Source organism: Lissotriton helveticus, chromosome 8, assembly GCF_964261635.1.
Source record: "Lissotriton helveticus chromosome 8, aLisHel1.1, whole genome shotgun sequence".
NCBI classification, from domain to species: domain Eukaryota; kingdom Metazoa; phylum Chordata; class Amphibia; order Caudata; family Salamandridae; genus Lissotriton; species Lissotriton helveticus.
This window is the reverse complement of record NC_136069.1, coordinates 847,859,535-847,887,172: the sequence shown is the minus strand read 5'-3', so window position 1 is coordinate 847,887,172 and position 27,638 is coordinate 847,859,535. Positions and strand designations below refer to the sequence as shown.

General features: G+C 45.5%; 1 protein-coding gene across 3 annotated transcripts in view; it reads right to left on the bottom strand.

Annotated features, from left to right (window-relative positions):
• Nucleotides 1-27,638, bottom strand: part of ATP11A (ATPase phospholipid transporting 11A) — a 912,970-nt gene that overhangs the window by 241,155 nt on the left and 644,177 nt on the right. For all 3 annotated transcript variants that reach the window (XM_078657659.1, XM_078657658.1, XM_078657657.1), the window contains exon 14: nt 4,517-4,665. In XM_078657659.1, the coding sequence (XP_078513785.1) occupies nt 4,517-4,665 (149 nt within the window). The remainder of the gene's footprint in view (nt 1-4,516; nt 4,666-27,638) is intronic.

The following is a 27,638-nucleotide window of genomic DNA, read 5'->3' as shown; positions in this document are numbered from 1 at the left end:
GATAATAACTTGTTTTCCACAAGACTATCACTATACAACTTGAGTTGTGGACCTAGGAATCCCTGTATTAGTGAGAGACAGGCCTTTTTCAGCTGGACCCCAAAAAGAGTGCGACTAAAATAGAATATGCGATCCCAGAAGTGCGAGATTGTGCTACAGTAAAAATGTAGGTGGGGGAGGTCACCATTGGCTTCATCAAAGTTCCAGCATGTTGAGTTCTCCCTAAGAGTCAGCTTGTGAAGTCTTTCAAGGGTCCAGAATGTCATATGCACGAGTCATTACTTCGTTTAGGAGAGAGAAGGGGTGACTTTATAGGTTACAACTGATTTCCAGATTAGATACAAGATGTCTGGAGAGACACTCTCCATGGTATCCCATTTCCTCTGACGCTTCACAGTAAGGGATGAAGATTTTGGCTTTAAAAGGTGGTAAAATTTGAAGAATTGATGGCCGATCTTATTGAAAGAGAGTATGGTCTTGAAAAGAGAGGGATCTCTTTCAGGAAACTTAAGTCTGACTTCGAGTTTGATGAAGTCGTAGAAGTCTATGTCATGAAAATGTTATTGTCGTTGAAGTTCTCTGAAGGAAAGAGGCGCTTGTTGGAAGCCCAATTGCTTTAGAAAATGAATGCCTTTCGATGCCCATGAGCCAAAAAATATGGTTTACCCATGGATTCTGACTTTAGGGTTGTGCCAGAAAAAGTTCATGTCAGAATGGGCCACTGGGATCTCTAAAAGTTAATCATTCATCAGGAAGGCTCTTTTCATATTTTTGAAGATTATTTGGCCGACGAGGGGGACTTTGTCTTAATAGTTAGCAGCGATATGGGGTGCAGACTCCAAGGATCTCCTTTTCAATTAGTAGCCATATGGGGTATAGTCCACATGTTGGGAGAACCAAAGGGGGCCTTGACTGGCTAAGAATGCAGTTTAGTAATTTTGAGAATCTGCTAAATTAACTCCTGCTAGCTGTAGAGACAGCCGTAGTTTTTTTATGGAGATTCTAGGGCATTTATTCTGCCAAATAAACTCTGTCAACAGCTTGTCTAGCTTATGATGGGATTCATCGGCTAATAATAAAGGTAATATACGTATGAGGTAATTAACTATCGAGGTGACTATCATCTTGATGGTCTCACTGCGACCCCACCAGGTAAGGAATTTGGGTTTCCATCCATCCAGAAGGATCTCAATTTTTTTCAGTGTTAAGTTTTCATTATGGTGGATCGACTTTAATAGAATTCTAGGCCCAAATAGTTTATGAATTGGTGTTGCCAGGGCATTCCTGTGGTTTTGAAAAGGTCGCTAGTGCACAGATTATTCAGACCCATGATTTAGGCCTTGTCCTAACTGAGTTTGTAATCAGTAACCCAGGCATAGTCCTCTTTGGTCTGCAGAAATGAGAGGATCAACTGGGCTGCGTCTTCGGTCATAATTAAAATATAGTCGCATAGGCAGCTACCTTTGCCGTGGTTTCACTAAAGGATATGCCGGCTATGGAGGGGTTAGCTGGACATGGGGCTCTAGGGTCAGAATGAAAAGGGAGGGGGTAAGGGGCAACCTTGTCTAGTGTCTCTTTCCAAATTTCAAAGGCACAGGACAATAGGCCGCCTGATCTCTCCTTGGCAGAGGGGCCACTGTATAGGGCCTTGACCATCTTGGTGAAGGCCTCATCAAGGTTATACTTCAGTAGGTTCTCCTGGAGGAACGTCCAAGAGACCCTATCAAATGCTTTTTCAGCAACTAGGGTGACCACAACGGTGTCAGGATTAACTGTGTTAGCTCTCTCAATGATGTGGCATAGAAGGCGAGTATTGTCAGATAGTTTATTCTTCATGAACCGCATCTGTGTGTAGTCAATTAGGTGTGGAAATATGGGTTAGAGTCTCTTACAGAGAATATTGGCATAGATTTTTGCATCTAGATCAATTAATTAAATTGGCCTGTAATATTTCACCAGGGTTGGGTCCTTACCCTCTTTGGGGATTTCCACAATAGTGACCTCGCTGGGAGTGCCTCTAATGGCGCCTGATTCTGAATAGTGGCGGATTTGGCCAGCAATGTGGGACTAAGGATGAAAGCAAATGATTTGTAAAAGTTAGCTGTAGAGACTTATGAGGTTTGAGGGATTTGATAGCCACAGTGATCTCCTCCATTGTTATTGGTGAGCTAAGAGTCAGCTTATCTTGGTCAGTGACAGAAGTTAGGAATGTGTTATTTAGGTAAGCCATACAGTCCTCCACCGGGGGGTTTGAGTCTTCATTGTATAGGAATAGATAAAAGCCTCTGAGGATGTCTAGGATTTTTTTCAGGATTCATATGGGTGACATTTGTTTTATCTTTGAGGGATTTAATACCCCTGTGATTCTCCTTGTGTTTCAAATATGAGGACAGAAGTTTACCGACAATGTTTGCCTCACATAGTTTTAGTTAGACTAGACACTAAATTGATATGGGAGCAAAAACATGTAGGGCAACATGTGTATTTTTAATTATTGTGCTTTTTCAACATATTGGTATTTCAAGAATACGTTCAGGTGCTCACATAAGTGACAGGGTGCGTATTGTGACCGAGTGAAATGAAATAAACAAAACATCACATAAACAACAAAGTGAACTCCGGAAAAATATATACAATGGAGGGATTTCCGTGGGGGGGGGGGTCGACGACGTTACCATCTATTAGTAGATTAAGATCATCATCAGGACAGGGTGAGCAGTCCATACACCTACATAAGCAGTACTTGGAACCCGAGTGTGCATGCGCATACATCTCACACTACGGAACGCGGATATAGTCCTGGCTTCCGCCCTTCCGTTTCCCTTAACGCAACAGCAGCGGCAGTGCAGACAAACGCGATGACCAGGAAGGCAACTAGAGGCCCCTGATCACGGCGATTCAGTAAGTGAACCCGCCCAACCACCAGAGCAACTCTAGTTTAACAATAATGCCAATTCCACCGTTTGGTAAAATATCCCTTTTGGTTACCTTCCAGATCCCGGTTCAAAAGCTCTATATCTTGAGAGTATAAAATGCACGCCCAGGCTCAGCATGAAGCGCTGACATTTCAGTGAGTAGGAATGATTTTTGGGAGTCACAGGTGGGTGTTCCGACCCCCGGATCCATTGAATGTGCAGCGCGGTTAGGGCTGCAGGCCACAGTAGTTTGTCGTTGCTGTTTGCGGTGGCGGAAACAGTGCAGTTAAGCTGCCATACATGGCCAGGCCACTGATTAGCATTAAGAATGGCCAGATCGCAGATTTCAATTACCTATCTTCCTTAATAGTAATGGACAAACGCATCCCTAATTAGCACTAAAACAATACAAACATTGGGCAGGGACCGACCACAAGAAGATCAACTAGCTGAAATCTACTCACTTGAGGAATTCTAACTAGAGATAAGGATGGCTAACCAAGAAATGAACTGCCTTATCGTTTTAAAGATTTTACTATATAATACAGTGATAACCCAGCCAAACCTTTCCTAACTTGAAATGTACACCAAAAGTATATAATATTATCCTAGCATGCATTTTTTCTTTAATGGGTAGATGAGTATACTGATGCACAGATTGCGCTCCACAATGTTAATACTATTTGCATTGATGGGGCGAATGCACTGCTAATCAGACAACTTAAACGTGCTCTTGTTCCACTGAGAGCAGTACTGCCCTCAGTTGGTAGGCTTGTCACTCGAACCGGAAAATACCACTGTATCACACCCACACTCAGATCTCTGCACTGACCTTCCACTGAGGCAAGCACCCTGTTCAAGCTGGCTTATCAGGCTTACAAGACTCAAGTCCTACAATAACCCTCAAGTCTTGCCTCTAAACTACTGACTTCCAGGCATTACTCAAAACACCTCCAGGAAATCCTCTGCATATCGTAACCAGGCCAAGAAAGTGTGTACTTCCAACCAGACTTTCCCAATAGCTGGCCCCAGACTTGGGAATTTTCTTACCTGATATTCAGATGCACACCTACACTTCTAGCTTTTCGAGGAGAGTTGACCACCAATTTCTTAAGTAAGATTTCATTTGTTGTGTTGTCATGATTGACATTGTTTATGAACTCTGTTGGTAATGTAAGCTTGCTGTTCAGCCCTCAGTCAGCCACAGCTAAAGTGTGTGTTACATAAAATCAAAAAATTACATGAATGTATAAAAATATGTTTCTATTATTGAAGGTCTTTGTAGTATGCCTCGTTTCAAGTATAAGCCATTCAACTGTTTCTGCAAGCTGATTTGGAATAAATGGATACTTTATGTAAAGTACTATCATTCACATTCAGAGTCATCTTTGCTTCATGGGAATAAAGATCGCACACTGCACCACATAAAATTACGATTTGTTTTTTAACTTCGTAATAATCTATATATTTTCATGAAACTTTCAATAATGCAAACATTCACAGAGGGAATCGCTAAATTCCAAGTAAACCATTTATTGACAAACTTGCTGCAAATAAATACTTTCTCTTTATAATATTAGCAGTGTAGTGGTATGCTGTACCTCTGTATGCCCTCCACCAAGGCAACTTCATCAGGCGAGGAGGAAATGTACTGTTGAGTGGTCTTCTTCAACCCATCCACAGAGTCATCCTCCTTGACTTGGACTGTGTGACAAAGACTGAGAGCTCGGAAAAAAAGCTCTTCCCTCTCCTAGTAAAGAAAGCAAAGCAATATTTAATTTGAGCTCAATGATGCCTAAAACGACAAAGGTATACATATGTGAGATACAAATCAGTTTTTTAAGACTTATTGAGATCCTGACGCTGCTTCTAATCCAAAAATGTATGATGGGGCTTCCCAAAACATATATTATGTTCTGACAGCATGTGCCTGATTCAGAACCATAGGATGGTCTTACAGGTTGTTCTACTGACATACTGTTTTGTGGGGAAAATCGTTCTGAGATATGAATCTGGAGTTAGCTGTGATTCTGTTTTGCTTAAAGTTCGCTCAAGTAAGACAGCACAACTGATGCTATTAGGTTTATGTTTACTTACACACTGAGGTTACGTTTAAGTAGAGCAATGTGCTAAAGGGATCTATTCTCTGAGTAGGTTTTTAGACGGTGAAAAGAATGTGTACATTTTTATTAACAGGTGATGTTAATCTTTAATTTGACACTGAACTTGTCAGATGAAGCTTTATTTGTACATGCAATTTCGTATTAGGGCATCCTTAAAAAAAATGTATTGGCATTTCAAAACCAACAAGTACAAAACAATACAGCTAGTTGCCCGTGGCAATGTCACAGATTATACATGAGTGAACTGCAAAACGTATTAGACAAATGAATACAGCATCTTTTATAAAATAGCATGGAGTGCACAGCAGTAGGGCGGAAGAAACGGGTTAAGGAACCAGGCAACTCCTAGATAAGGAACCAACAGTCTATCCGGGACATAATCAGGGAATTTGATACTAGGAGGTTAGTGTGGGGCTAATTCAACTCCTACCTCAAACTGAGACAAGTGGCGAGGCATGTTTGCCCATTCCTACAAAGCACTGGTCGATTCCGTAGATCCCTCCCTCCCATCATGACGTGAGTGTGCCCAGTCCAGGAACGCGTCTCATATGTCTTTCGGCCCAGATGCTGACGGCATTAGTTCCCAGAATGTTGTTAGCTGAGTGTGACTAAAAGTTAAATCCTGAATGCGGTGTAGCTGGGAGGGAGTACTGTAAAAACAGTGTATGTTTTTAAAATGGATTAGGCGCAGTTTGTAGTTGGGAGATAGTACCGTGAGTTGACTGCAACAGAAGGCCCACTGGTCCTCCGTTACCTGAGTGTGTAATTCTGAGTTCCAGGACTGAAAAGCTTTAGGTTTTAAAAGAGGGGTTGTAGCCTGCATACTACTGTAAAGGGGCGTTATGAGCCACAGAGGAGAGGCTGTCATGAGAACATTTTCAAGGGCCAGCAATGTGGGCGGAGGGCAGGGCCGGACTGGCCATAGTGGGCACCGGGTGTTTCCCCGGTAGGCCGCTAGGGTGGGGGCCGGTTTTGGGCCCTTGGGGGGCCATTTTTGTTACTGGGGGTCGGCAATATCTGCTCCCTGTAACAAATTCGGCGAAACCGGCCCTCGCACACTGCTCAGCTGCTTTGAGGGGTGGAGGGAAGGGGGGGGAGGGGGGCGGCTGAGCAGTTTACCAGGGCCGGTTTCTATTCCCAGTCCGTCCCTGGCGGAGGGCCGGGGAATGTGGTGTGTAGTTGCCTACATGTTGCCCTAAGTTTATATAGTATAAGAACAGCTTTGAAAAGGTCACAACGTCCTCCTCTGCGGGGTCCGGAGTAGCCCTAAATTGAAAGGTGTGTAAACACATCTTTTTTGCTATGGATCTGCTGGTGTCCTCCGTCATTGTAGGTATCACGGATTGTGTGCCAGGGGAATGGATGGGGCATATAAAGTTTTTAAGTGGGCCCTATCCCGGAGTCTGTCCCACACCCACCTGAGGGTCTCGACTGTGTCAATACCATCTCTCGGCCGTCTGTATGTCTAATATTTGGCCACCTGGAGGGGAACCAGCGCTGCAACGTCCAATCCCACAGCCATGTGTGGTTGGAACGGGGTGAGATGTACCCATAAAAGGTAGAAACTGAGCTTGGGCACAAAATGCTTACAACTGGAGTTCCGGGGCCCCCAGCCCAACCTGAGACAGAGGAAGAGTTAGGAGTTCCCATTGGACCCTCGCCTGTCGAACCGCCAAAGCCATTGATATTAATAATGAGCGAATTGAGCTAAAAAAGGCCTGAGTGAATCAGAATGTTTACAAATAAATATCAAAATTTCGGCAGGACCAACATCTTCGCCACGGCGATTCTTCCTGCCAGGAAGAGGGGGAGCCCGGCCCATGCACTAACCTTTTCCTCCAGCCATGTGATAGTGCGTCCATAGTTCATGTTCCAGATATCCTGCATGTTCCTGCTAAGCTAAATGCCAAGGTATTTCACCAGGCTAGTGGCCCATTTGAGAGGATAATCAATGGGGAATGGTGTTGTGGCATCTGTAAGTAACGCTATAGTGGACTTTGCCCAGTTTATTGGAATGACAGATAGGCTTCCGTACTTTATAAGTTCATGTAGGATAGGGGCAGAGTTCACCTCTGGGTCGTTAATGTAAAGGGTAATATCCGCGCACAGCGAGATCAGAAGGCCCCTGGTGCTAAACCCTAGGCCCCTGGCGGCATGGTGCTGCCTGATCCGTGCCGCCAATGGCTCCATCGCAATAGCGAAGAGCAGGGGAGAAAGTGGGCACCCCTGCCTCGTACCCCTCGATATACAGAAGGGGCCTGACAACATACCATTCACACGGATTCTGGCAGATGGCTTTGTATAGAGCAGGCGTATGAGACCCAGAGAAAGAGGGCTAAACCCCATTCTCTCCATGATATTTGATATTTTTTTTGATATTTATTGTCATTTGTAGAGCGCTAACTTTCGCTCCGGAGGGAGCATCTTGGCGCTGAGCACACAGAAGGGCGTCTAGGGGTGCATGGATCAAATAGCTGCGAGGACTGAGGAGTCAGACTGAGAATAAATCCAGGTTTTCAGAAATTTCCTGAGGAGGCTTTCTGAGGGTGCGTGCCTAAGGTTGGGGGGGAGACGGTTCCATGCCCTGGCCGCCAGAAGGGAGAAGGTCTTTCCTCCCTTGGATTTAAGTTTTATGCGGGGTTCCGAAATAAAGTTGGCGCCAGATGACCTCAAGCAGCGGATAGGAATATAGTGCTGAAAGCGCTTGGTCAGGTAAGATGGACCCAAGCCCCTGTTTGCTTTAAATACAGTGACAAGGAGCTTGAATAAAATTCTCTTATGGAGGGGCAGCCAATGAAGGGTGTTGAGGGCTGCAGAGGCTGAGGACCTACGGGGGAGTTTCAAAACAAGCCTGGCTGCTGCATGTTGGACACTCTGCAGCTTTTTCAAAGAGGACTTCTTAATGCCGGCTAGGAGGCCGTTACAATAATCCAGCCGGGAGAGGATAAGCGCCACCGCGACTGATTTCCTGGCTGTGATAGGCAGAAAATTGAAAAATTTCTTTAATTGCCTGATCAGGCTGAAACAGCGACCAGCGGTAATGCGCACATGTTCATCGAAGCTGAGGGCAGCGTCAAATTGAACACCCAAGTTGCGGGCTGAAGCAACCGCGCTAGGCGGTGCTTCGGAGTTATGAGGCCACCAATCTTTGGGGGAAAAGAATGTGCCTTTACCTAGGGGAATTATTTCTGTTTTGGCGCTGTTACATTTTAAATGATGCAAATTTAGCCAAGAAAAGACTTCTGACAGACAGTTTTGGAATCTGATAGCGGCATCCGGAAGTTTTTTATCGATAGTGACGACAAGCTGAGTGTCATCAGCGTAGGATGTCACGAGAATCCCATGTGACTCGATCAACGTGAGGAGGGGGGCCATATATACATTGAAAAAGAGGGGGCTCAGGATGGAACCCTGGGGGACCCCCGAGATGATGGATCGTTCATCGGAAAGAAAGGTGCCCAAGGAGACCGTTTGAGAGCGATTGGACAGGAATGAGGTTATCCAGGCAAGTGCGGAGCCCGTGACACCAATCTCACGCATCCTTTTAATTAGAACGCCATGTGAGATGGTGTCGAAGGCCGCGGTTAGGTCGAGCAGGATGAGAACGGCCTGCCTGCCCTCATCCTGCAGGAACTTGATGGTGTCTGACAACTCAATCAAAGCGGTCTCTGTGGAATGGCCGGAGCGAAAGCCGGATTGCTGTGGGTGCAAAATACGATGATTTTCCACAAAATTCTTTAGTTCGTCATGAACTAGTTGCTCAGTGATTTTGCCTAGCGCAGGGAGGAGCGAGATTGGGCGCATATTAGACAGGTCAGTGGGGGATTTATTTTGCTTTTTCATGAGGGGCTTGACTGTGGCCTTCTTCCACTCAGAAGGAACAATACCAGAGTCGAGGGATTTGTTCACAATTGCATTAATTAGAGGGTTGACAGCCTCAACAAGGTGGTGCAAGATGACTGGGGGGCAGGAATCCGTGGGTGCACCTGATTTACAGGCTAGTATGGCTTTATGCGTTTGCATTAGGGAAACTGCTTTACATTTGTTTAATGAAGGAATAGTTGTGTCAGGCTCTTGGGTAGGAATAGGTATCGGGGGGAAGTCCTTGTGGATATTATTAATTTTCTCCTCAAAGAAATCAGCAATTTGATCACAGAGGGCTTGCGAGGGGGGGATTTCAAGTGCCAGTGCTTTGGGGTGGGTAAAAGATTTCACGATGTTGAAGATTGTTTGTTGTTTCTGTTTAGCAGAGTCTATTGCTTGAGTGAAGAATGCCTTTTTTGCTTTTTTTATAAATGAGAGATATTGCTTTCTCTGGAGAGTGTAAATGGATCTAGACATTGGATCGTAGGTTTTTCTCCATTCTCTCTCCAAAAGCCTACACTTAAGGTGGCATTCAGCGAGGGCCGGAGTATACCAGGGGGCATTAGGTTTCTTTTTTCCACGAACGGGTTTTTGGTTAACGGGTTTTGCATTGGCAGAGATTACTCTCTCAATCCACTGGTGGAAATTTGTGGAGTCTAGAGACACGTCACCCGTGATGAACGGGGGCGGTACCCCTGGTTGAGGGTTGAGTTTGATGTACTCAGCTACCTTTTTCCAATTAATAGGAAAGGGAGTGTGAGGGAGTTTGATGGGAAGGGGGGGCAAAGTTTTGTTATTGATGGAGAAGGGAATGAGACAGTGGTCTGTCCAAATTTGTGGCACGGGGGTGGAAGCAACTAGGGAGGTCAAGTTGGTGCAAATGCCGTCCAGGGTGTGTCCGGCACAATGGGTAGGGAGGGAAACTAATTGGGAGAGACCAAAAATCTCAAGAGAGTGGCGGAAATTAAGAGCGTGGGGATCAGTATCGGATTCCAAATGAAGATTAAAGTCTCCAAAAAGAGTGAAGGTAGGGTAATGGGTAAGGAAGGCTGCCAGAGTTTCATCAAGGGAATCCAGGAAAGTGGTGGCATTTCTGGGGGGGCGGTAGACGAGAGCTCCAGAAAAGGCGGAGGAGGGACTAGTTTGGATGACAAATCCCAGGGATTCACAGTCCTTGAGGGAAGCCAGATCAAATGTGTGGCACTTGAGTGCATTTTTTACAATGATGGCCAATCCGCCTCCCCGACCGACGGGTCTGTCTCGCCTGAAGATGGTATAATCAGGGGGGAGAGCGGTGGCAAGGTCGGGATTTGAGGCCTCGTGCAGCCAAGATTCAGTAATGAACAAGGCATCAAGATTGGCTGTTATAATAAGATCATGGATGTCTTGTCCATGTCGAACTAAAGATCTGGCATTGATAAGACCGCCATTAAAGGAGGTTGTCTTATGCCGAGGAAGAGGGGGAAGGGGGGTAATAGGGCTGGCGAGACTGGAAGATGACCAACCACACGATCGACAGATGTAAGGGCCACACAGGTGGTCAGAAAAGGAATGCACACAGCAGGAGGGACTGGGTAAGGAAGGGCGCATAGACAGCAGCTCAATAGAGTCGTACCTGAGTACAGGGTAAGTGGGAGCAGCATGTCCTGCGCCAGGCGCGGTCTTGGCGCGGACGGGCGCAGACGGGCTTGGCTTAGGCGCGGCTTCGGCGCGTATCCGGCGCGCCCGCTGCGCCAGCCCGCTGCGCCGTCTGGATGCTATGCACATTATATAGGAAGGTAGGAGGGCGGGAGTAGGGCGCGACTAGAGCGCTCTCCCCGACTGCCTCACTCAAGATGGCGCCCACCGCCGCCGAGGATCGGCTAAGGAGCGGTAGGGCTGAATTAAAAGAAGAACAAAGGTGTTTAGGGTGTCAGAGTGCCTAGATAACGATTCCCCATTAATTTGAAGCCCCCAGGAAAGATTTTCAAACAGTTAAAAAAAACGAGTGAGAAGCACTGACAAAGTGGATTTAAAATGCTGTTTAAAAGTATAAAATCAGAGTGCACGTTTTTAACACACAACAGTCGCTCGCAGCCCCAGTTCCCTCGCTAGGGAGAGCTTCTGAAGGGCGCAGAGCTCTGCAGTAAATCGATTGAAATACACAAGGAGGGCGGGAGTAGGGCGGGAGTAGGGCGCGACTAGAGCGCTCTCCCCGACTGCCTCACTCAAGATGGCGCCCACCGCCGCCGAGGATCGGCTAAGGAGCGGTAGGGCTGAATTAAAAGAAGAACAAAGGTGTTTAGGGTGTCAGAGTGCCTAGATAACGATTCCCCGTTAATTTGAAGCCCCCAGGAAAGATTTTCAAACAGTTAAAAAAAACGAGTGAGAAGCACTGACAAAGTGGATTTAAAATGCTGTTTAAAAGTATAAAATCAGAGTGCACGTTTTTAACACACAACAGTCGCTCGCAGCCCCAGTTCCCTCGCTAGGGAGAGCTTCTGAAGGGCGCAGAGCTCTGCAGTAAATCGATTGAAATACACAAGGAGGGCGGGAGTAGGGCGCGACTAGAGCGCTCTCCCCGACTGCCTCACTCAAGATGGCGCCCACCGCCGCCGAGGATCGGCTAAAGAGCGGTAGGGCTGAATTAAAAGAAGAACAAAGGTGTTTAGGGTGTCAGAGTGCCTAGATAACGATTCCCCATTAATTTGAAGCCCCCAGGAAAGATTTTCAAACAGTTAAAAAAAACGAGTGAGAAGCACTGACAAAGTGGATTTAAAATGCTGTTTAAAAGTATAAAATCAGAGTGCACGTTTTTAACACACAACAGTCGCTCGCAGCCCCAGTTCCCTCGCTAGGGAGAGCTTCTGAAGGCAAATAAGTATGTCCACTCCTTCGGATCATATGCTTTTGTGGCGTCAAGGAATGCCACAATTGCTTGCATGTGAGGATGTAGGTAGTGTAAAACAGTAAAGAAGGTCGAAAATTGATGGACGTAGACCTCCCCAGATTAAATCCCTATTGGTCTGGGTGGGCTATGAGAGGAAGCAAGGGCTGTAGTCTGTTTGCAACCAGTTTTGCCAAAATCTTTACATCCACATTGATAAGAGAAAGTGGTCTGTATGGATCAATTTCATCATTAGTTTTCCCTGGCTTTAGCAATGCAATAATAATGGCTTCACGCATCAAGGGCGGCAGGATACTCGAGGTTTGGGCATCTACATAGACAGCAATCAGGTACGGGCCAGTTCCTCAACGTATGTTTTGTAAAACACAGTGGTTAAGCCATCAGAGCCGGTGCCTTATCCAGGGGAAGTCCGCGAATCATTCGAGTGACGTCTTCGAACGAAAAAGGAACATCCAATTATTGTCTGTGCCCCCGTCCCAGCCAAAGTAGTTCTAGGGAGTCCAGGAAGGGTTGAAGGCCCTCTGAAACTGAACCATGTGTGGCCGTGTATAGGTTGGCATAGAATTGAATATATTGATCCAAACTTTCTTGAGGACCTCTGCGCATGGGCGGGTTATCACCCTGGATCTCTCTGACATAGCGGAGCGAGGAACCCGAAGCATATTCGCAAGGGTTCTCCCTGGCCTATCTCCCTCCCTGTACCTTCTGGCCTGTGTCTATTTGCCCATAAACTTCACTTCCAGCTGCGCCTCTTCCTCACATTCCAGCAGTTTTTCTTTCAATTGGGCGATGAGGGTGGGGTCGTCAGTAGTGTAAAACTGGGTTTCGAGCTCCTTGATGAGTGTCTCGAAGGAGGTTAGTGTACCTCTGATTGCCTTCAGTACCCCGGCTTGGCGTGCTATACATTTGCCACTGATGACAACCTTAAAGGCCTCCAAGAAAGAGGCCTGGGTTGTAACTGAGCCAGTATTCAGAGTAAAGTAGTCTACTATGTCCCCCATATTTCCTCCTTGAATGCCTCATCCAAAAAAGCATTGGGAGAAAGCCGCCAGCTAAACATTCTGCTAGGTGAGTTCGGCATATTAAGGCGGAGTAGGCAAGGAGCATGGTCCAACAAGGATCTGAAAGGTGAGGTATCTTGCATGTCCATGCCACCACATTGCATGATAAAAGCCAGTAATCTAACCTGGATCAGGCCCTGTGGTGCTCGGAAATAAATGTGCCCTCCATAGTATGTTGATTGCACTGTCGCCGTATGTCAGTTAAATTGCCATCCGATACAATGGCGTTCAATGCAGTGCTGGCATTAGGACGAAGGAAGCAGGACAAACCTTTCCTGTACATTGTATCATCAAGCACCACATTGAAGTTCCCTCCCCAGATTATAGTGTCACAGCCAGTAGATTTAATTTTTGCCCATATGTTTTGGAAGAATTCTGGGGTGTCCGTATTAGGCCCATAGACTGCTGCAATTGTAACCCTGACTCCACCAAGTTCTCCAATCAGTATAGCATATCTGCCCTCGGGATCGAGGCGAGACTCACACTCCTTCCAGTCCAGGCCCTGCAGCACAAGCACCGCCACACCTCGGGAGTAGTTTGAATATATGGAAGAGAAAATATGACTCCAGTGCCTGTGCTTTAGTCTAGTGGGGGCGTGCTGTTCAAGTGTGTCTCCTGCAAGAGGCAGACATTGATATCATGCCTTAATAAGTAGGAGGGGACTAGTCTGGTCTTTCTGTGATCGTTAAGACCATGTATGTTCCAGGTTAAAAAGTTTAGGGTCGCCATACCACAACTATTGTTTACAGGTGTGAGGCCTTGTATTGAGCTTCCGATAGCTTCAACCTCCCAATACCAATACAATGCGAGATGTTGGTTTTATCGTTATGGCTCCCGCACTGTTACACCCTGTAGACAATGCGAGTGTAGTCTGCAATGACCCCACGTGGGGTTTCTGGCTATGTGGCATTAAGCTGGCTAAGAACATAACATTACATTTTCCCCCCTCCCCCCACCCACTCCAACCCCCCAAACAGGTTGTGGAGAACCTCCCCCCTTTAACAACAACAGCAACAGGTTGTTACGTAGTGTAAATCAAAGACTACGACTGGGAGCTCTCCGGAGGAGGGGGGGCGGGGGATAGGGGGGGGAGAGGTGTCGCAATAATACTACCCTGCCAGAAGCGGGGTGGCCAAAAAGGTGACAGAGAGCCAGAACTTTCAAATGCGGGTTAGAGACCGCCAACCCACCGCAACCGCAGTTCAGGTGCAATAGCCCTCCCCACGTCAGAACAATGGCTCACCCCGGGCTAAACCCCAAACAAATCAAATCTCAGTTACAGATATATAATTGCAGAAACACTAATTAGTCATTATCAATTAGTCTGGCTTCAGATGTGTTTCCAGCAGACAAACTGTGCATATTCTTCTTCCCTCCCACGTGTTTGGCGAACTTCAGTGAAGATTTGGCGTCCGTGAAATGATGAGCCATGCCCTCGTGCGTCACCTTGAGCTTAGCAGGATAGAGCAAGGAGTAGGGGATCTTGGCCTGCAGAAGTATGCGCTTGGCAGGCAGAAACTCCCGGCGGACCGCCTGCACTGCCGGGGTGAAATCAGGGTAGAATGATCCTTTATGGGTGATGCTCCCATGCTCTCATTGCAAGTCTCAAAATGAGATCACGATCCTGATCATTTAAGATCGAGCCAGGATAGGCCTGGATGTAGCTCCTACTGGGGTCTTGGGGCCTAATGCATGGTGTGCTCTCTCGACCGCGAACAATGCGGACAAATCAGGGCCAAAGAACTCTAGCAGTAGATCATCAATGTAAGCTTCCATTTTGGAAATGGCAGTCGTCTCTGGAATCCAGGTTATCCTCAGATTGTTTTGGCGAGACCTGGCCTCTAAATTCTCATTCCTTGCCCTGATCAGACTTAGCACTTTGTCCATATGCAGAAGCTGCTCCTTAGTTTCAACTTGAAACTCGTAGTAGTCCGAACCACGGTTTTCAAGCAGATCCAGGCCTGTCTCGTGCGTGTTACCCAGTTTTTTTACTGTGTCAAGCTGAGAGGTGTGAAAATCCAGCTTTGTGTCTATGGTACGGAGGCTTGACAGCATTAGTGTGCGTAAGTCTTCACCCTGATCCTCTGACTGCATGTTAGGTGGGCGATCTGAACCTCCTTCCGGGTCGGACTCCATTAGCCTAGTATTGCTTCTATTTTCAAACGTCAGTTTCAGCTGTTTGGCGTCCTGTTTGCCTATGGTGTCAAACTTCTGAAGTGCACTGCCACTTAATAGGGACTAGTCGTAGCTGCCCCAGTACGCTGCTCTATCACGGTGCCCCACTCCCTTGGCTCAGACGCCTCTATATCGCCAGTCGGGTCGATAGCGCACAAGTGCTATAATTGTGTTTGCGAACCTATGTGTTACAGTTCGCCAGACACTTACGGAGTCTCATCCAATCCTGCCAACAGACAGTGGCGCTAGCCCGAATCGTCGGTCGCACTTGTATACGGGTCCTCTCACCTCTTGCCCGGTTTGCTAGACGTTTTCAACCTGCAGGAAGCACAGGGCACATCTCACACCTCTGCCTGGGGTAGCTCCGCTGGGCCGTATACTCTCCAGACCGGACCCGCCACATCAGGGCCTGCGGGTGCCACAGTCGTCTTCAAACAAAGAGCAAGCCAGAGTGAGGTGTCACAGATGGGGTCCAGCGCTCGTCTCGCGGTCTGAGTGAGACCTCATGTCGCTGCGAATCCTTCGTCAGAGATGCCTGGTCTGCACACCCAGGGCTGCCTGATGTTAAAATGGTAGCTCTACTCTCACACGGGAACCACCCTCGTCGTCAAACACGGAGCTCGCCAGAGTAAGAAGTCGCAGAGGGGGTCTAGCGCACACCTTGCGGTCTGAGTGATGCTGCATGTCGCTGCGAGTCCTCCGGCAGAGCTGCCTGGTCTGCATGCACGAAGCTGCCTGATGGTAAAATGGCGGCTCGGCTCTCACGTGTCTACCGGGTCCCAGCCTGTGCCTTCCCGGAGGGACAGGAGCTGTTCCCCCGCTCGTTGCCAACTCACAAGGAATAATCATCAGGGTTCCTGAAACAGCCCTCCGTCCAGCTGCCGCGAAGCAGGTATGTGGTGTACAGCACACGGAGTAGGTCGCTATTGTCCGGGGTGCCCAGTTCGTCGCAGAGGCGTACTGCAGCCGCAGTTGACAGCACGTCTGAAGCACGGCCTTGTCAGCAGAGCCCAGGGTCAATTTACACTCCATGATGGCCCTCCATATGTGCGAATTTTGATAAGATTGTGTCTCGGCCGGCAGAGCGTGCTTAGCAAGTGGCCATCTTAAAGTGCGTTAAACCACACCCCGAATTAGGGCATCCTTGATGTAATTACCCTCCTCAACGTGATGCACAAGGGGCCAAGTTATTCATATTTTTACATACTGCCATTTACGATCATTGAGAATGGTAGACTTACCTAATTCCCCTAAGAAATACACTTGTTTTTCAAATTACTGAAATGCAGTAATTGATTTCACTTTAGCTTCACCCGGAATCTTTAGACTCTTTACCTCTTTTGAAGTCATTATACGGACAGAGAGTGACAATGCTGCTGCCTAACAGACACTCTTGTGCCATAATTGAGCAAGACATAAGAAACACAGGGGAGTAGGCAAACCGAATAGCTGCTAGCATTCGAAGGGTATTTCTTGGACCAAATCAGTTTGAGAGATGTTAGACCTGGCACCTTGGCGTGAGTCTCTCTTCCACTTTTTGCTGATGTGCCTCAGGTGTTTTGCTGGTGTTAGCTGCTCAGGGCACTGTGCCACTGCCAATCAGTGCCACAGTGCAAGTGCTCCCTATGAAAATTGTACATCTAATTGATTTCCCTGATTGGCTTATTTGATTTACTGTCAGTCCCCAGTAAAGTGCACCAGGAGTGCCAGGGCTTGTAAATTCAAATGTTGCTAGTGGGCCTGCAGCACTGGTTGTGCCCCCCACAGAAGCAGCCTCTTAAAATGTGTCTAAGGTCTGCCATTGCAGAACCTGCGTGCAATCTGGTATTGTCATGCTGACTGCGCAAGTGCACCCACTTACCAGTCCCTAAACCTTCCCTTAACTTCATATTAGTCACCCCTATGGTAGTCCCAAGGGCAGGGTGCATTGTAGCATAAGGTAGGACAAGCCCTGATGTGTGTGGCATGTCCTAATAGTGAATTACAGCCATTTTCGTTTTTCACTATTGCAAGGCTACCTGTTCTCATAGGCCAGAATGGGCTGCTGGAATTATTACACTCTATAAGTCTGGGCTGCCAGGTGGTGAATAGAGGGGTTACCCCCAGGATAGGTGGGAGGAGTGCCCATTGACTCTGAATAGGGCTGTGCTCTGCCACCACAATGCTGGCTCCACCTCCTGCGGAGCGTCTGATGTCTCTGCCCTGCACCCTGAAAGAAGAAGGCAGCTTCCTGTAAACAAAGTGTTCCAAAACTGGGTTGAACCCGGCTCTGGCCCCCTGGCCTGCAAAGACAAAAGAAACTGTGTATAAAAGTAGGAGCCCTGCTCCTAAACAGTAGATCCTGCTTGTGAACCAAGAAGAACCCTCTGCCAAGGGAGAAGAAGAGACCTCACAAAGACCTGCTGCTGTTTGAAAGACTTGCTATTATCTAAAAGCAACTTGTGCTCACAGCGATCTCCAAGGGCCTGGAAGCGAGCTGGCCCCCTGAACTGAGCCCCAGGACCATTGGGCTCTTCTCCCGCCTTTGCTGAGAGTTGCTGGACTGCTTGTGTCCCTGCCCGCTGGAGCCATCGCTGAATGCGCCTCGAAACCCTGCCTTTCTAAAGCCCGTGCTGTGCCTCCTGACTCCGGGTGGCCCCGCTCCTCTTCGAGCCGGAGTCCGCACCGTAGCCTGATTGGGCCGCCTCACACCGTGCTCTCTTTTCCCCCGATCGAGCCGCATTGCCACCGCATCCCAGCCGCCACGACCCAGCCAGCTTGTGTCCCGCAAGATACGGCCCGTACGCTGCAGGCGTACTGAACCGCACCACACTCTACAGCGCCTGGAGCCGCGCCGCACTTAAATCTGCCCAGTACGTCTCGCCCGGATTGCCAAAGTGCCGACCGCCGCTTCAGGAAGCCAGGGTACGGTCCCTATGCTGTAAGTGTACCGAGCCGTACCGCATGCTGAAGCTCCTGGAGCCGCACCACACTTAATCTGCCCAGTACGTCTCACACGGATTCCCAAAGTCCCGGACGGCACTTCAGGGACACCAAGGTACGACGCGTACCTTTGCGAGCGCACTAGGCCGCCCGCACCAGCAAAGAAGATACGGCTGGTACGCCGCCTCTGACAACCAGCCTGCAATTTGACTCCCGAGGCCGTGCCGCACGTGAAGAGCCGTCCTGTACGTGTCGTACAGACCGCTCCGTGCCGCATTGCCGCCTCCAAAAACCCAGGTTCATCAAGAAGGAACGCCTACGCCCAGGACACTCCGCAGTGCCTCCCGGGGTCCCGCTTGGACTTCCCGCACCGCGGCACCGACCTGCAGCCGGACCCTCACCAGAAACCTGTGGGGGAACTTCTCCTTTTTGCCCCACATCTCCCCCAAGTAAACAGGTACTTTTTACACGTATCGCCTCAGGGTGCGCATCGCGGGCCAGAGAGTCCGTGTTTGTTGTCAGAGGCTCTCTTTTTGCCTGCACCCTCAAAGAGTCACCCTAGGCAGGACGAACTGTGCTAACATAAAGATCAGCCTATTCACCAAGAGAACACCCCTTGTTTTACCAACCTGAGACTAAGCAGATTTTAACGCCAAGTACAGAGCTGATTATCAAGCATCTTTTTACCTCCAGTACAGAATTGAGTTTAAGCATATTTCCCAAGCACTCTTGATCCCAAACAGTATTGTGTGCATTTTAAAACATTATTGATGGTCTTGTAATTAAGCCTGCATAAGAATTTATATTTTACATAAAGCATACATATTTTTTATAAAGCACAGCCTAGTGTCCATTTGTGGTGGGTCAGTGTTATTACTGTATATGGTCATAAATGCTTAACTCAACTAACGCCCTGAAGATTAGTCTGGTCTGCTCGCGCCACACTACCTAGAGGGTGAGCAGCGGTTATTTTTAAGGAGTAAGTCCCTTAACCTGATTAGAGGAGAGGGTCCCTGTTTGTCATAAGTGCAAACCTTTGCCAACCAGAGACCCTCAAATCTAACAAGAGACATTTACGAAACGGATGGGTACACACAAACTTCAAGCTCTGCTGCTAGGTTTAATTGAAGGGAAACAATCCATCAAAAGAAGATTTTGTTCTGGTACAAATAATTAAATCTATACTTGAGCACTGTACCACCTCCCAAAACACCAGAAAATCAGTTCAGTGTATACAAAAGTGTTAGTTCAATAAAAAAACTAAAGTAGGCGAAAAAGGCTTTTGAACAGAAAGGTAAGAAAGTGTAGTAGTTTTTCCTTTAATTCTTCCTAGCTAGAAACGGTTAAGTTCCTAAAGAAAAATGATAAACCTAAGGTATGGGAAACTGGGAGGAGCTGTATGCATCAACAATGGCTAACAGTAACTGAAATTTGTATGTCTTGCAGCCTCAAAACGTTTTTGAGCTTAATTTTCGACCACAATTCTGAATAGGATGTGTGTAATTCATCACCATAATAAGCTTGAGTCTCCCCCATCAAATCTTTGTACACGGATAATGTGTGCAGCTGGGAAATTTTGGATGCCTCAACTCTTGCTAAGGCCCCTCTAGAAAGGAGCGCTCTCTGTAAGATCATCAAGGCATCTAAATCTCAAGGCACTGCTGGTCCTAATGGTCTCCCAAATAATTTCTTTAAAGCCTATCTGGAATGTTGTGCACCTTGGCAGACAAGATGTTTATTTGGGCATATGAATCCCAGATTGTTCCCTTTTCCTAGCAGGTCTCTATTTTGCCTCTGAACTATAAAAAGGGGATTCCACCTTTAGCCTTCTCCCCAGCCTGGTTACCCGCAAAGGACTAATCCACAAACAGAGCTTAGTAATACCCTTATTCTTCTGAGTGTAACTGCGGACCCAGCATTCTAAACCAGCCTTCAATGCATTCCACTCTAACGCTTACGTCACAGTTTTACAGAGTCCATCTGGATCTAACAGAGTCCACCATTTCTAATTCGCAAGACACTACATCTCCCCCTCTGTTAAATAAAAAAAAAATATTACAACATATTTATATAGATAGACATGCACATTCCAATTTCATCAATCTTCTTGCCACTTTCACTGTTCAACCTGATCTTGTTCTGGTAAACTGGGAGGTGTCATCACCGATGTTTAGGATCTGCGTCAATAGTGTAGAAGCGACAGCAGTTGCTGATGTTTTAGACCCAATATCCCTTTCAACTACTAGATAAGATGAACGATTGGTCCAGTGCCTGAAATGAGAAGAGTTTCACATAACAGACTTCCCAGGTCCCTGGGCAGTCACCCTGCATCCCTTAGTAGACAGATGTACTGGATCTCCTCTGTAAAAGATGATGTTATTTGCATGTCGTCTTTTGTCAGCACACATTTTCATCTTTTGTTTGTTTACCAAGTCCTCCTCATGAGCTGTTGTCTCATCTTTCTTTCTCTGATTGGTCTGCTGAGGTAACTTGGTATTCATTGCTCTCCTGAACTTCAAAGTTGCAGGACTTTCACCTGTGGTCGAGGGGAGTGTTGAACGAAAAGCTCTCAAGGTGGCATTCAATACAGGTTTATAATTGAGTTTCTAAAAAGTGGCATGCTGCACTACTTTATTTAGAGTACTCAGTAAATGCTCAACAAGCCCATTGGCTTATGGCCATGAAGGTGTGCTCTTCTGATGCTTTATTTTCAAATGCTTCAAGATATCTCAGGACTCTCGACTAAAGGCGGGTAATTGTAAGACTTAACTATGATTAGAACACCCCATGTCACACAGATGCCATCTAGTCTTTCAATGACTCGTTGATTTGTGCATGAAAAATCTTCAATTAGTGGAAATCCTGAGTATTCATCCATAATCACCAATAAATAATGTCCAATGTCAAGTGGACTGAAAAATTCAATGGCTATTCTCTCCCAAGCATGCTTTGGGAGTTCTGACATGTTCAAGGTGTGGTGAATAGTTTTTGTAGAAAAGCAGTTGCATAAATGACAGGCCTTTAATTCTTTTTCAACCCTGTCATCAAGGTAAGGAAACCAAACTCTGGTTTGGAGAGCTCATTTTGGGGCTATAATTCCATGGTGCCCTTCATGGGCTACCTCAATTATTTTATGTCTCAGACTCTAAGGAATCAGGATTCTCACCGCTCATAATATAGCTCCTTCCAGAATAATGAACAGTTCATCCTTGACATTTTTGTACTTTTGATATTCACCATCAATGGTGAGCGGTCGCGTGTGTTGGTTCCATGACTGATGTGTAATTATAACCTTCAGCTTTAACATGTCACTATCATGGCCCCTGGCAGTGATAATCTGGGGTAACAAAATGGCTGCTGGTGTGTTTGATTTTACAATGAAGTTGATATAGATCTCAACCTTCTTGGATGGAGCACCGTGACCTTGTAGAGGCACTCTGGAAAAGTAGTCAGCAGGGTTCTGATCCTTCCCTGGACAATGCACAATGGAATAATCATAGTCTTGTAGCCATATTCCCCATCGTTCAATACTAGGAAGCATTTTGGCCTTTGAATTTCCAAATACAGTCTGTAAAGCCTGATGATCAGTTACCATTGTAAAAGGTTTTCTGTAAAGGAATACATAGAAATGTTCAGAAGCCCCTACCACAACTAAGCTTTCTTTCTAAGGTTGTGAGTAAGCACGTTCTGTTTCAGACAAACCTCTACTTGCATATGCCACAATATGCCTTCGAGTACACTGTGCTGTGCCAGGATAGAGCCTAACCTGACTGGGCTAGCATCAACAACAATCGCTGTATGAGGCTTCAGATTGAAATATGCCATTTCAGTAGCGTTCTCGACAGCTTGTTTAATTATCTTAAAACTTTTCTCATATTCATGTGACCAATGAAATGAAACATTCTTTCGTGTCAAGTCTCTCAGCGGAGTACCTACAGTGGCAAAATCTTGTATGTATTTTGAACAGTTAATTGGCCAAGCCAAGAAATAAACACATCATGGAAACATCTTGCCGGGGATCAGCATTTGATAGCGCTTGTACTTTAGCAGGATCTGGTGTCATACCTCCATCAGAAAAGATGGGGCCAAAGAATTTTAGCTTTGTCTTATGGAACTCACATTTGGTTGCATTCAAAGTCAAACCTGCTTCGGCAAGTAAACTACATACTTGTGTAAGAGATTTATCATGGTCTTTTTGTGTAGCTTAAAAAACCAATATGTCATCACCGTAGTTGAACGGATTCATGACAGGGTGTATGAGGTGTCGAATGACGTCTTGAAACAGTTCTGCAGCAGATAGAACACCAAAACATAGTCTTTTGTATCGAAAAAGACCAACATGTGTAGAAAAGTTTATATGATGTAGTTGCAATCTTCTTCAAGTTCTGATAATAACCTTTATTTAAATCAAGACAAGAGAAGACCTTTGCACCATTTAATTGTGTTATCATGCCAGCAACGTATGGACCTGTATGTCGTTCTCATTCAATTGCCTTGTTAGCTTGACGCATGTCAACACATATGAGTACAGCTCCTTCACTTTGCTTTTTGGGCACTACTTCTATGGGAGAAACCCATGGCGTTGGACCAGTGGAACGCTCAATAATATCATGTTTAAGTAACAATTCAAGTTCTTTCTCAATAGCTTCTTGCAAATGAAAAGCAATTTGTCTATGTCTTTGAGAAACAGAATGGATGTCCTCATTAATATGCAGCTTCACTTTCATGGTCTTAAGTTTTTCCAAACCATGAAATAACGGAGGGAACTGACTTACTATTTCGTAGTGAGCATTTGTGTTGCAATTTACAGAAATCAGTCCCATACCAGCGGCTGTGCTGAACTCGAGTAGAGAGGCACTGGACGCTGCGAGTTAAAGCACATGGATGGTTGCTTATATCTTCTTTTTCTTGTGTTTCACTGTCGCTACAAAGAAAGCTTGACTTTTTAAGAGTGTCAATGCAGCCCATGTATACACTTTGGTTTTCGATGGCATAAGTTGTGGTAATGGAGATAATTGATTGTATTTCTCCTCAAACAAAATGTTTATTGATGCACCACTGTCGATAATGAAAGGTATCAAACAGCCATTTAATTTCAGTGTAATCTTCGGACAATGGTTGAATGACTTTGGTGCTCTGGCATGTCAATCCTTCTATGATTGGCATTTTTCTTCACAAGTGGTCAAAACAACATAAGCACGCTTTTCTAAGGTAAACATTGACATGACAGATTAATTTTCTCCACTTTCACTTGATACTGGTATAGAAGAACTGATTCTTCGTTCAGTGTCGATTTGTCTTTACTGATGTCTTCGCTTGGCTTTGTGGGTGTGTGCTGAAAGTTGCTTCTGAAATTTTATGGCAGCCATTTTGTCTTCACGCCATGACGCGCTTACTTTTTCCTTCGCTTTGCAAACCCTCATAAAATGGTTCTCCTTACCACAGCCTTTACAAATCAGTCTGAGAGCCGAACATTAACACTCACGCCAGCATTTGTCATCTGATGAATCTGACAAGCATCCATCAATAACTCTCAGATGCATAGCTTCTTCATCATTACATTCACTGAACTTACAATATCTGATGAGTGTATCGAGTCTCTTCACAAATTCATCAATGGCTTCACTAGCTTTCTGGCGTTCCTGGTTGAAGATGTATCTTTCATAATCCACATATGGCATTGGATTAAACTTGAGATTCAACACTTCTTTAATCCGACGACAAGTGACTTCATCGGTTTGCAGCATTTTCTTTATGACTTCTTTTACACCAACACCAGCAACATTTTTGAGGTACTGGATTTTTTTTTTTATCAGTCTCTTCAAATGCATCAATGAAATCATCAAATGCCTCTACCCAAGCAGTTCATTTATCGCCAATATTTTGCTTTTGGCGGTACCAAACAATAGCGGTAGTTTCAGGAAAGCAGCGGCGTTGTAGCCATTTCTGGGAGTGGGCGTTATTGAGGGTGAAGGTCTCTCCTGCTCCCTTGGCTGTTCATCTTGAACCTGTTTGTGTGACCCATCTCTAAGGCCTTTAGATGTGCTGGGCTCTGGATTATCCTTGAGGACTTTTGGAAAAACAGCCTCAGTCTTTGCCTTCATTGAAAAACAACATTTGACTTTTCAAAGATATCTGCAACCTGTCTGATTGTTACCCACTGCTATGTTCCTGTTCCAACCACTTTGACGGACCTTCAGTTGACCTGGCAAGACTCACCAGTGTCGTAAACACAACCCCTGTGCTTGGCCTGGGTGGCAGCACCTTGCGCTGCAGTCGTATCAGCTCTCTTCACTCAGGCTCCGGTGAGTCAGTAACTGTTTTATTCTTAGGTGTCTCTTTGCACACTCTTTGTATTCACTACTTTCTAATTGTAATGTTATCTTGCACTTTGTGATTATCAATAACTGCTTTTTGAAAACCTGGTTGTATCTGCCTTTAGCATTCACGCTCCAGATTACATATGACTATATACACTGCGTAGCAGCGCAGTACTTTTACGTATGGTCTGACCAGCAGGTTGTCGGTCATCAATACAAAGATTTCTTTGCAATGCATACGTATAACCTCCCAACAGTGCTTATTTTGAGTCTGTGGTAACTGGGTGGGGGTGGGGAGGCACCACCACTTATGTTTGGGGCCAGAGGGGGCCACCAGCACTTATTTTTGGGGACTGACACTTATTTTTCCTCATCCAACATTTCCGGAGATCAAGAGAGGGAAAACGTACAAAGGAGAAAGAATGAGAAAGAGAAAGATGGAAATCTGTGGCAAAGGGAGAAAGAAGGAGCCTGAAGGAGTGAGATCAAGCAAGGGGCAGGGAGTGTTGTAAGTTGATGAAAGAAGCCTGAGGTGGATTCATATGAGTATGTAGCCTAAGTATTTGGAGCATCGGTGCTGGCCGCAGGCTTCTGAGCAAACCTTTGGGCACCGCCACTTATTCTTCAACAAATAAAGCTGTGCCTCCAAAAACTCATAAAAGATACTCCAGGTATGAAAATGGTTGTTGTAATGTGCCTACAAAGAAAGGAAAATCATTTTGTAGGATAAAAGCCCTCACTCACCCAATTGGTGTCATGCTTCATCATAGTGCTCCCTTTCAAACTGATACCCCTGGAACATTAAAATGTGGGCTACAATTCTATAAAAGAGGGGTGCACTTGGAGATGGATGTTGCCAGAGCGTCTCCTATAGATTTTAGTGGGGGTGCTTGATTTTTGTGCAAAGAGCAGAGGGGATACTGGTGAGCAGGATAGAGTTACAATTATTGCCTGGTAGACCCCAAGTTGTATTCTTGTCTCCAGAGATAATGTAAACAAAACAAAGCAGGGATTAATGCGGAGAATGATTGGCATGTTTCTGTCTTGAGTTATCCTAAGAGTTGTGATGGCATTCGTCAGAACCTGACACTCTCTGCCAAAGTAGGAACACAAATCGAATATACCAAGAAAAAGTACATGATGTGAAAAAAGAAGCCTTAGGGTTTTAAACCTGTGGCAGATTGGATTACGAGTCTACAGGTTTAATGCATACATTTTAAAATAGAATAATCACAATGATTAACAAACAAGTGTGTAAAAAAATGAGTGCAAACACACGAGTCACTCTGTGAGTAAACACTGTACACAGCCAAACAGGATATTTAAACATATAGTTTGACCAAATGGGTGTCAGTGATTGTGTTAACTCACCCCAGACAGAAGTAGTCAGAGGTTGTTTGTTTGTAGAAAACATATTTAGGTAAATTACAGTACCATGTTGAAATTAGAGTGCTTAGAGAGAAGTAGATCCTATTACTGAAAAGCCAGACAGCTGAGTTTTCAAATACCATCCTATTTCAATTTTGTCATATCCAGCCACCATCATGGAAATCATGGTTCTTAATCAACAATAGTCATACACTGCAAGTTGAACCATCTTTTGCTTTTAACACAGTTGACCACTCTGCTCCTTAAGAGGTTTTAGTAAGATAAAAACTGAGTAACAGAACTGCACTAAACCGGAACCATTTTTTTTCCAGACTTGCATGCTGCAGGCCGTTTTTATGTATAAATTCTCTCCGTATTCTTTTTTTGTAGCATGCCAAAGCCTTTGGTCTCCCTCGCCTCTTATGTTTAACTATGAAGATGATACATAAATGTTTTTCAATCTTCCCCCTAATAAGTGGGCATCCTGATAACAACTGCTACTTGGATGAGCAAGCCTTTTCAAATGAACACTCGGAAACTGGGAATACTGATTATAGGCACCTAGATGACATCGTGTCCCACCATTGTTTGGCCTGAGGCGATTGAAACCTGTTTTGCTCTTGTGAAACAAGTATGAACCCTGGGTCCAAAAATGTATACAGATATCTTCCTTAAACCAATAATAAATGATATTTTCACCTAAAAACCTTGAGAAAAACAAATGTTTCTACATCCGAGATGTTCTTATTGAGTTGCAACTCTGGTAATGGTTGTGATTGCTACTCCTACACTATGTACATGAGATACTCCCAAGTATCATAATATTCAACAGTAGAGATTTTCACGTCCTAACATTGACTCCTGATGCAGTCAAAAAATTGATGTGTCTGCTTCACCAGGCTATAAATAGATGATACCAGAGGGTTTTTTTTTCCAAGAGATATTTCAGGCATTCTTTTTCTAACCTTACACTAGGCAGATGAAAGCCTCTCTCGTATTCATAATTTCAGAAAAATCTGACCTGGGGCCATTCTTTTTAGGTCTTGTCTAGGCAGCGATTGCGCTGTCTCTTCGAGACATGCTGTATTCAGCTCCGCCCAGTTTCGCCTCTCTTTTTAATTAACTCCTGTCACTGTCCTTTGTAAACTGTGGCTTTTTATTGGTCAATAGGCTTAGTAGTCCCTCATTAGTACTGCCTTGTCTCATCTTGTAAACTTCCATGAGGACACCCCCTATTGCATGTGCTGTTTCTCGGTACGCTTTAATTACAGCCTCCGAGAACTATTTTGTTAAATGGTTTTCTCCTGCTCTCTCGCAACGCTTTATTTTTTGATTTTCATAGCACAGCACACCTCAGCTGATGTAATGGCGGCTGTGCCTTTGGTTTGTTGTTTGTGGAGCCGAACGCAACTGCACGTTTTGTTTTTCTTCCTATATATTAGCTTTTTGGTTTTAAGGCGCCCTATTCCGTGATTTCATTTTAAAGGCGCTCGTGCCCCTTTTTTTGGATGCAGCTTGTCTAAAGCCAGGTGTGCAGCCGCTATTAAAGTGATAGCGCGGAAAGGGGTGCTTTTCCAAAATAAAAAACATTTGTTTGTCAGCTTGGGAGACAAATGCCTTTTTTTTGTAAAAGCGCCTTATACCGCGCTTTCACTTTAATTGCGGCTAAGCCCCTTTCTTTAGACGAGTCGCAGCTAAAGAAAGGGGTGTGGCCACCATTATAGTGAACGCACAGCATGGGGCGTTTTTACAAAAAAAAACATTTGTTTGTCAACTCGACAAACAAAATGCTTTTTTTTTTAAAGCGGCCCATGCTGTGCTTTTACAAACAAGCATTTGCAATGCAATAGATCTCGCATTATAAATGACAAAGCCTTTTATTTATCGGTTTTAAAAACCAACACATAAATAAAAGGCATTGCCATTTGCAATGCCAATAGCTCAAACTCTCACAAATGCGAGGCCTATTGCAGTGCAAATGCTTGTTTCATGTTGATAGCAAA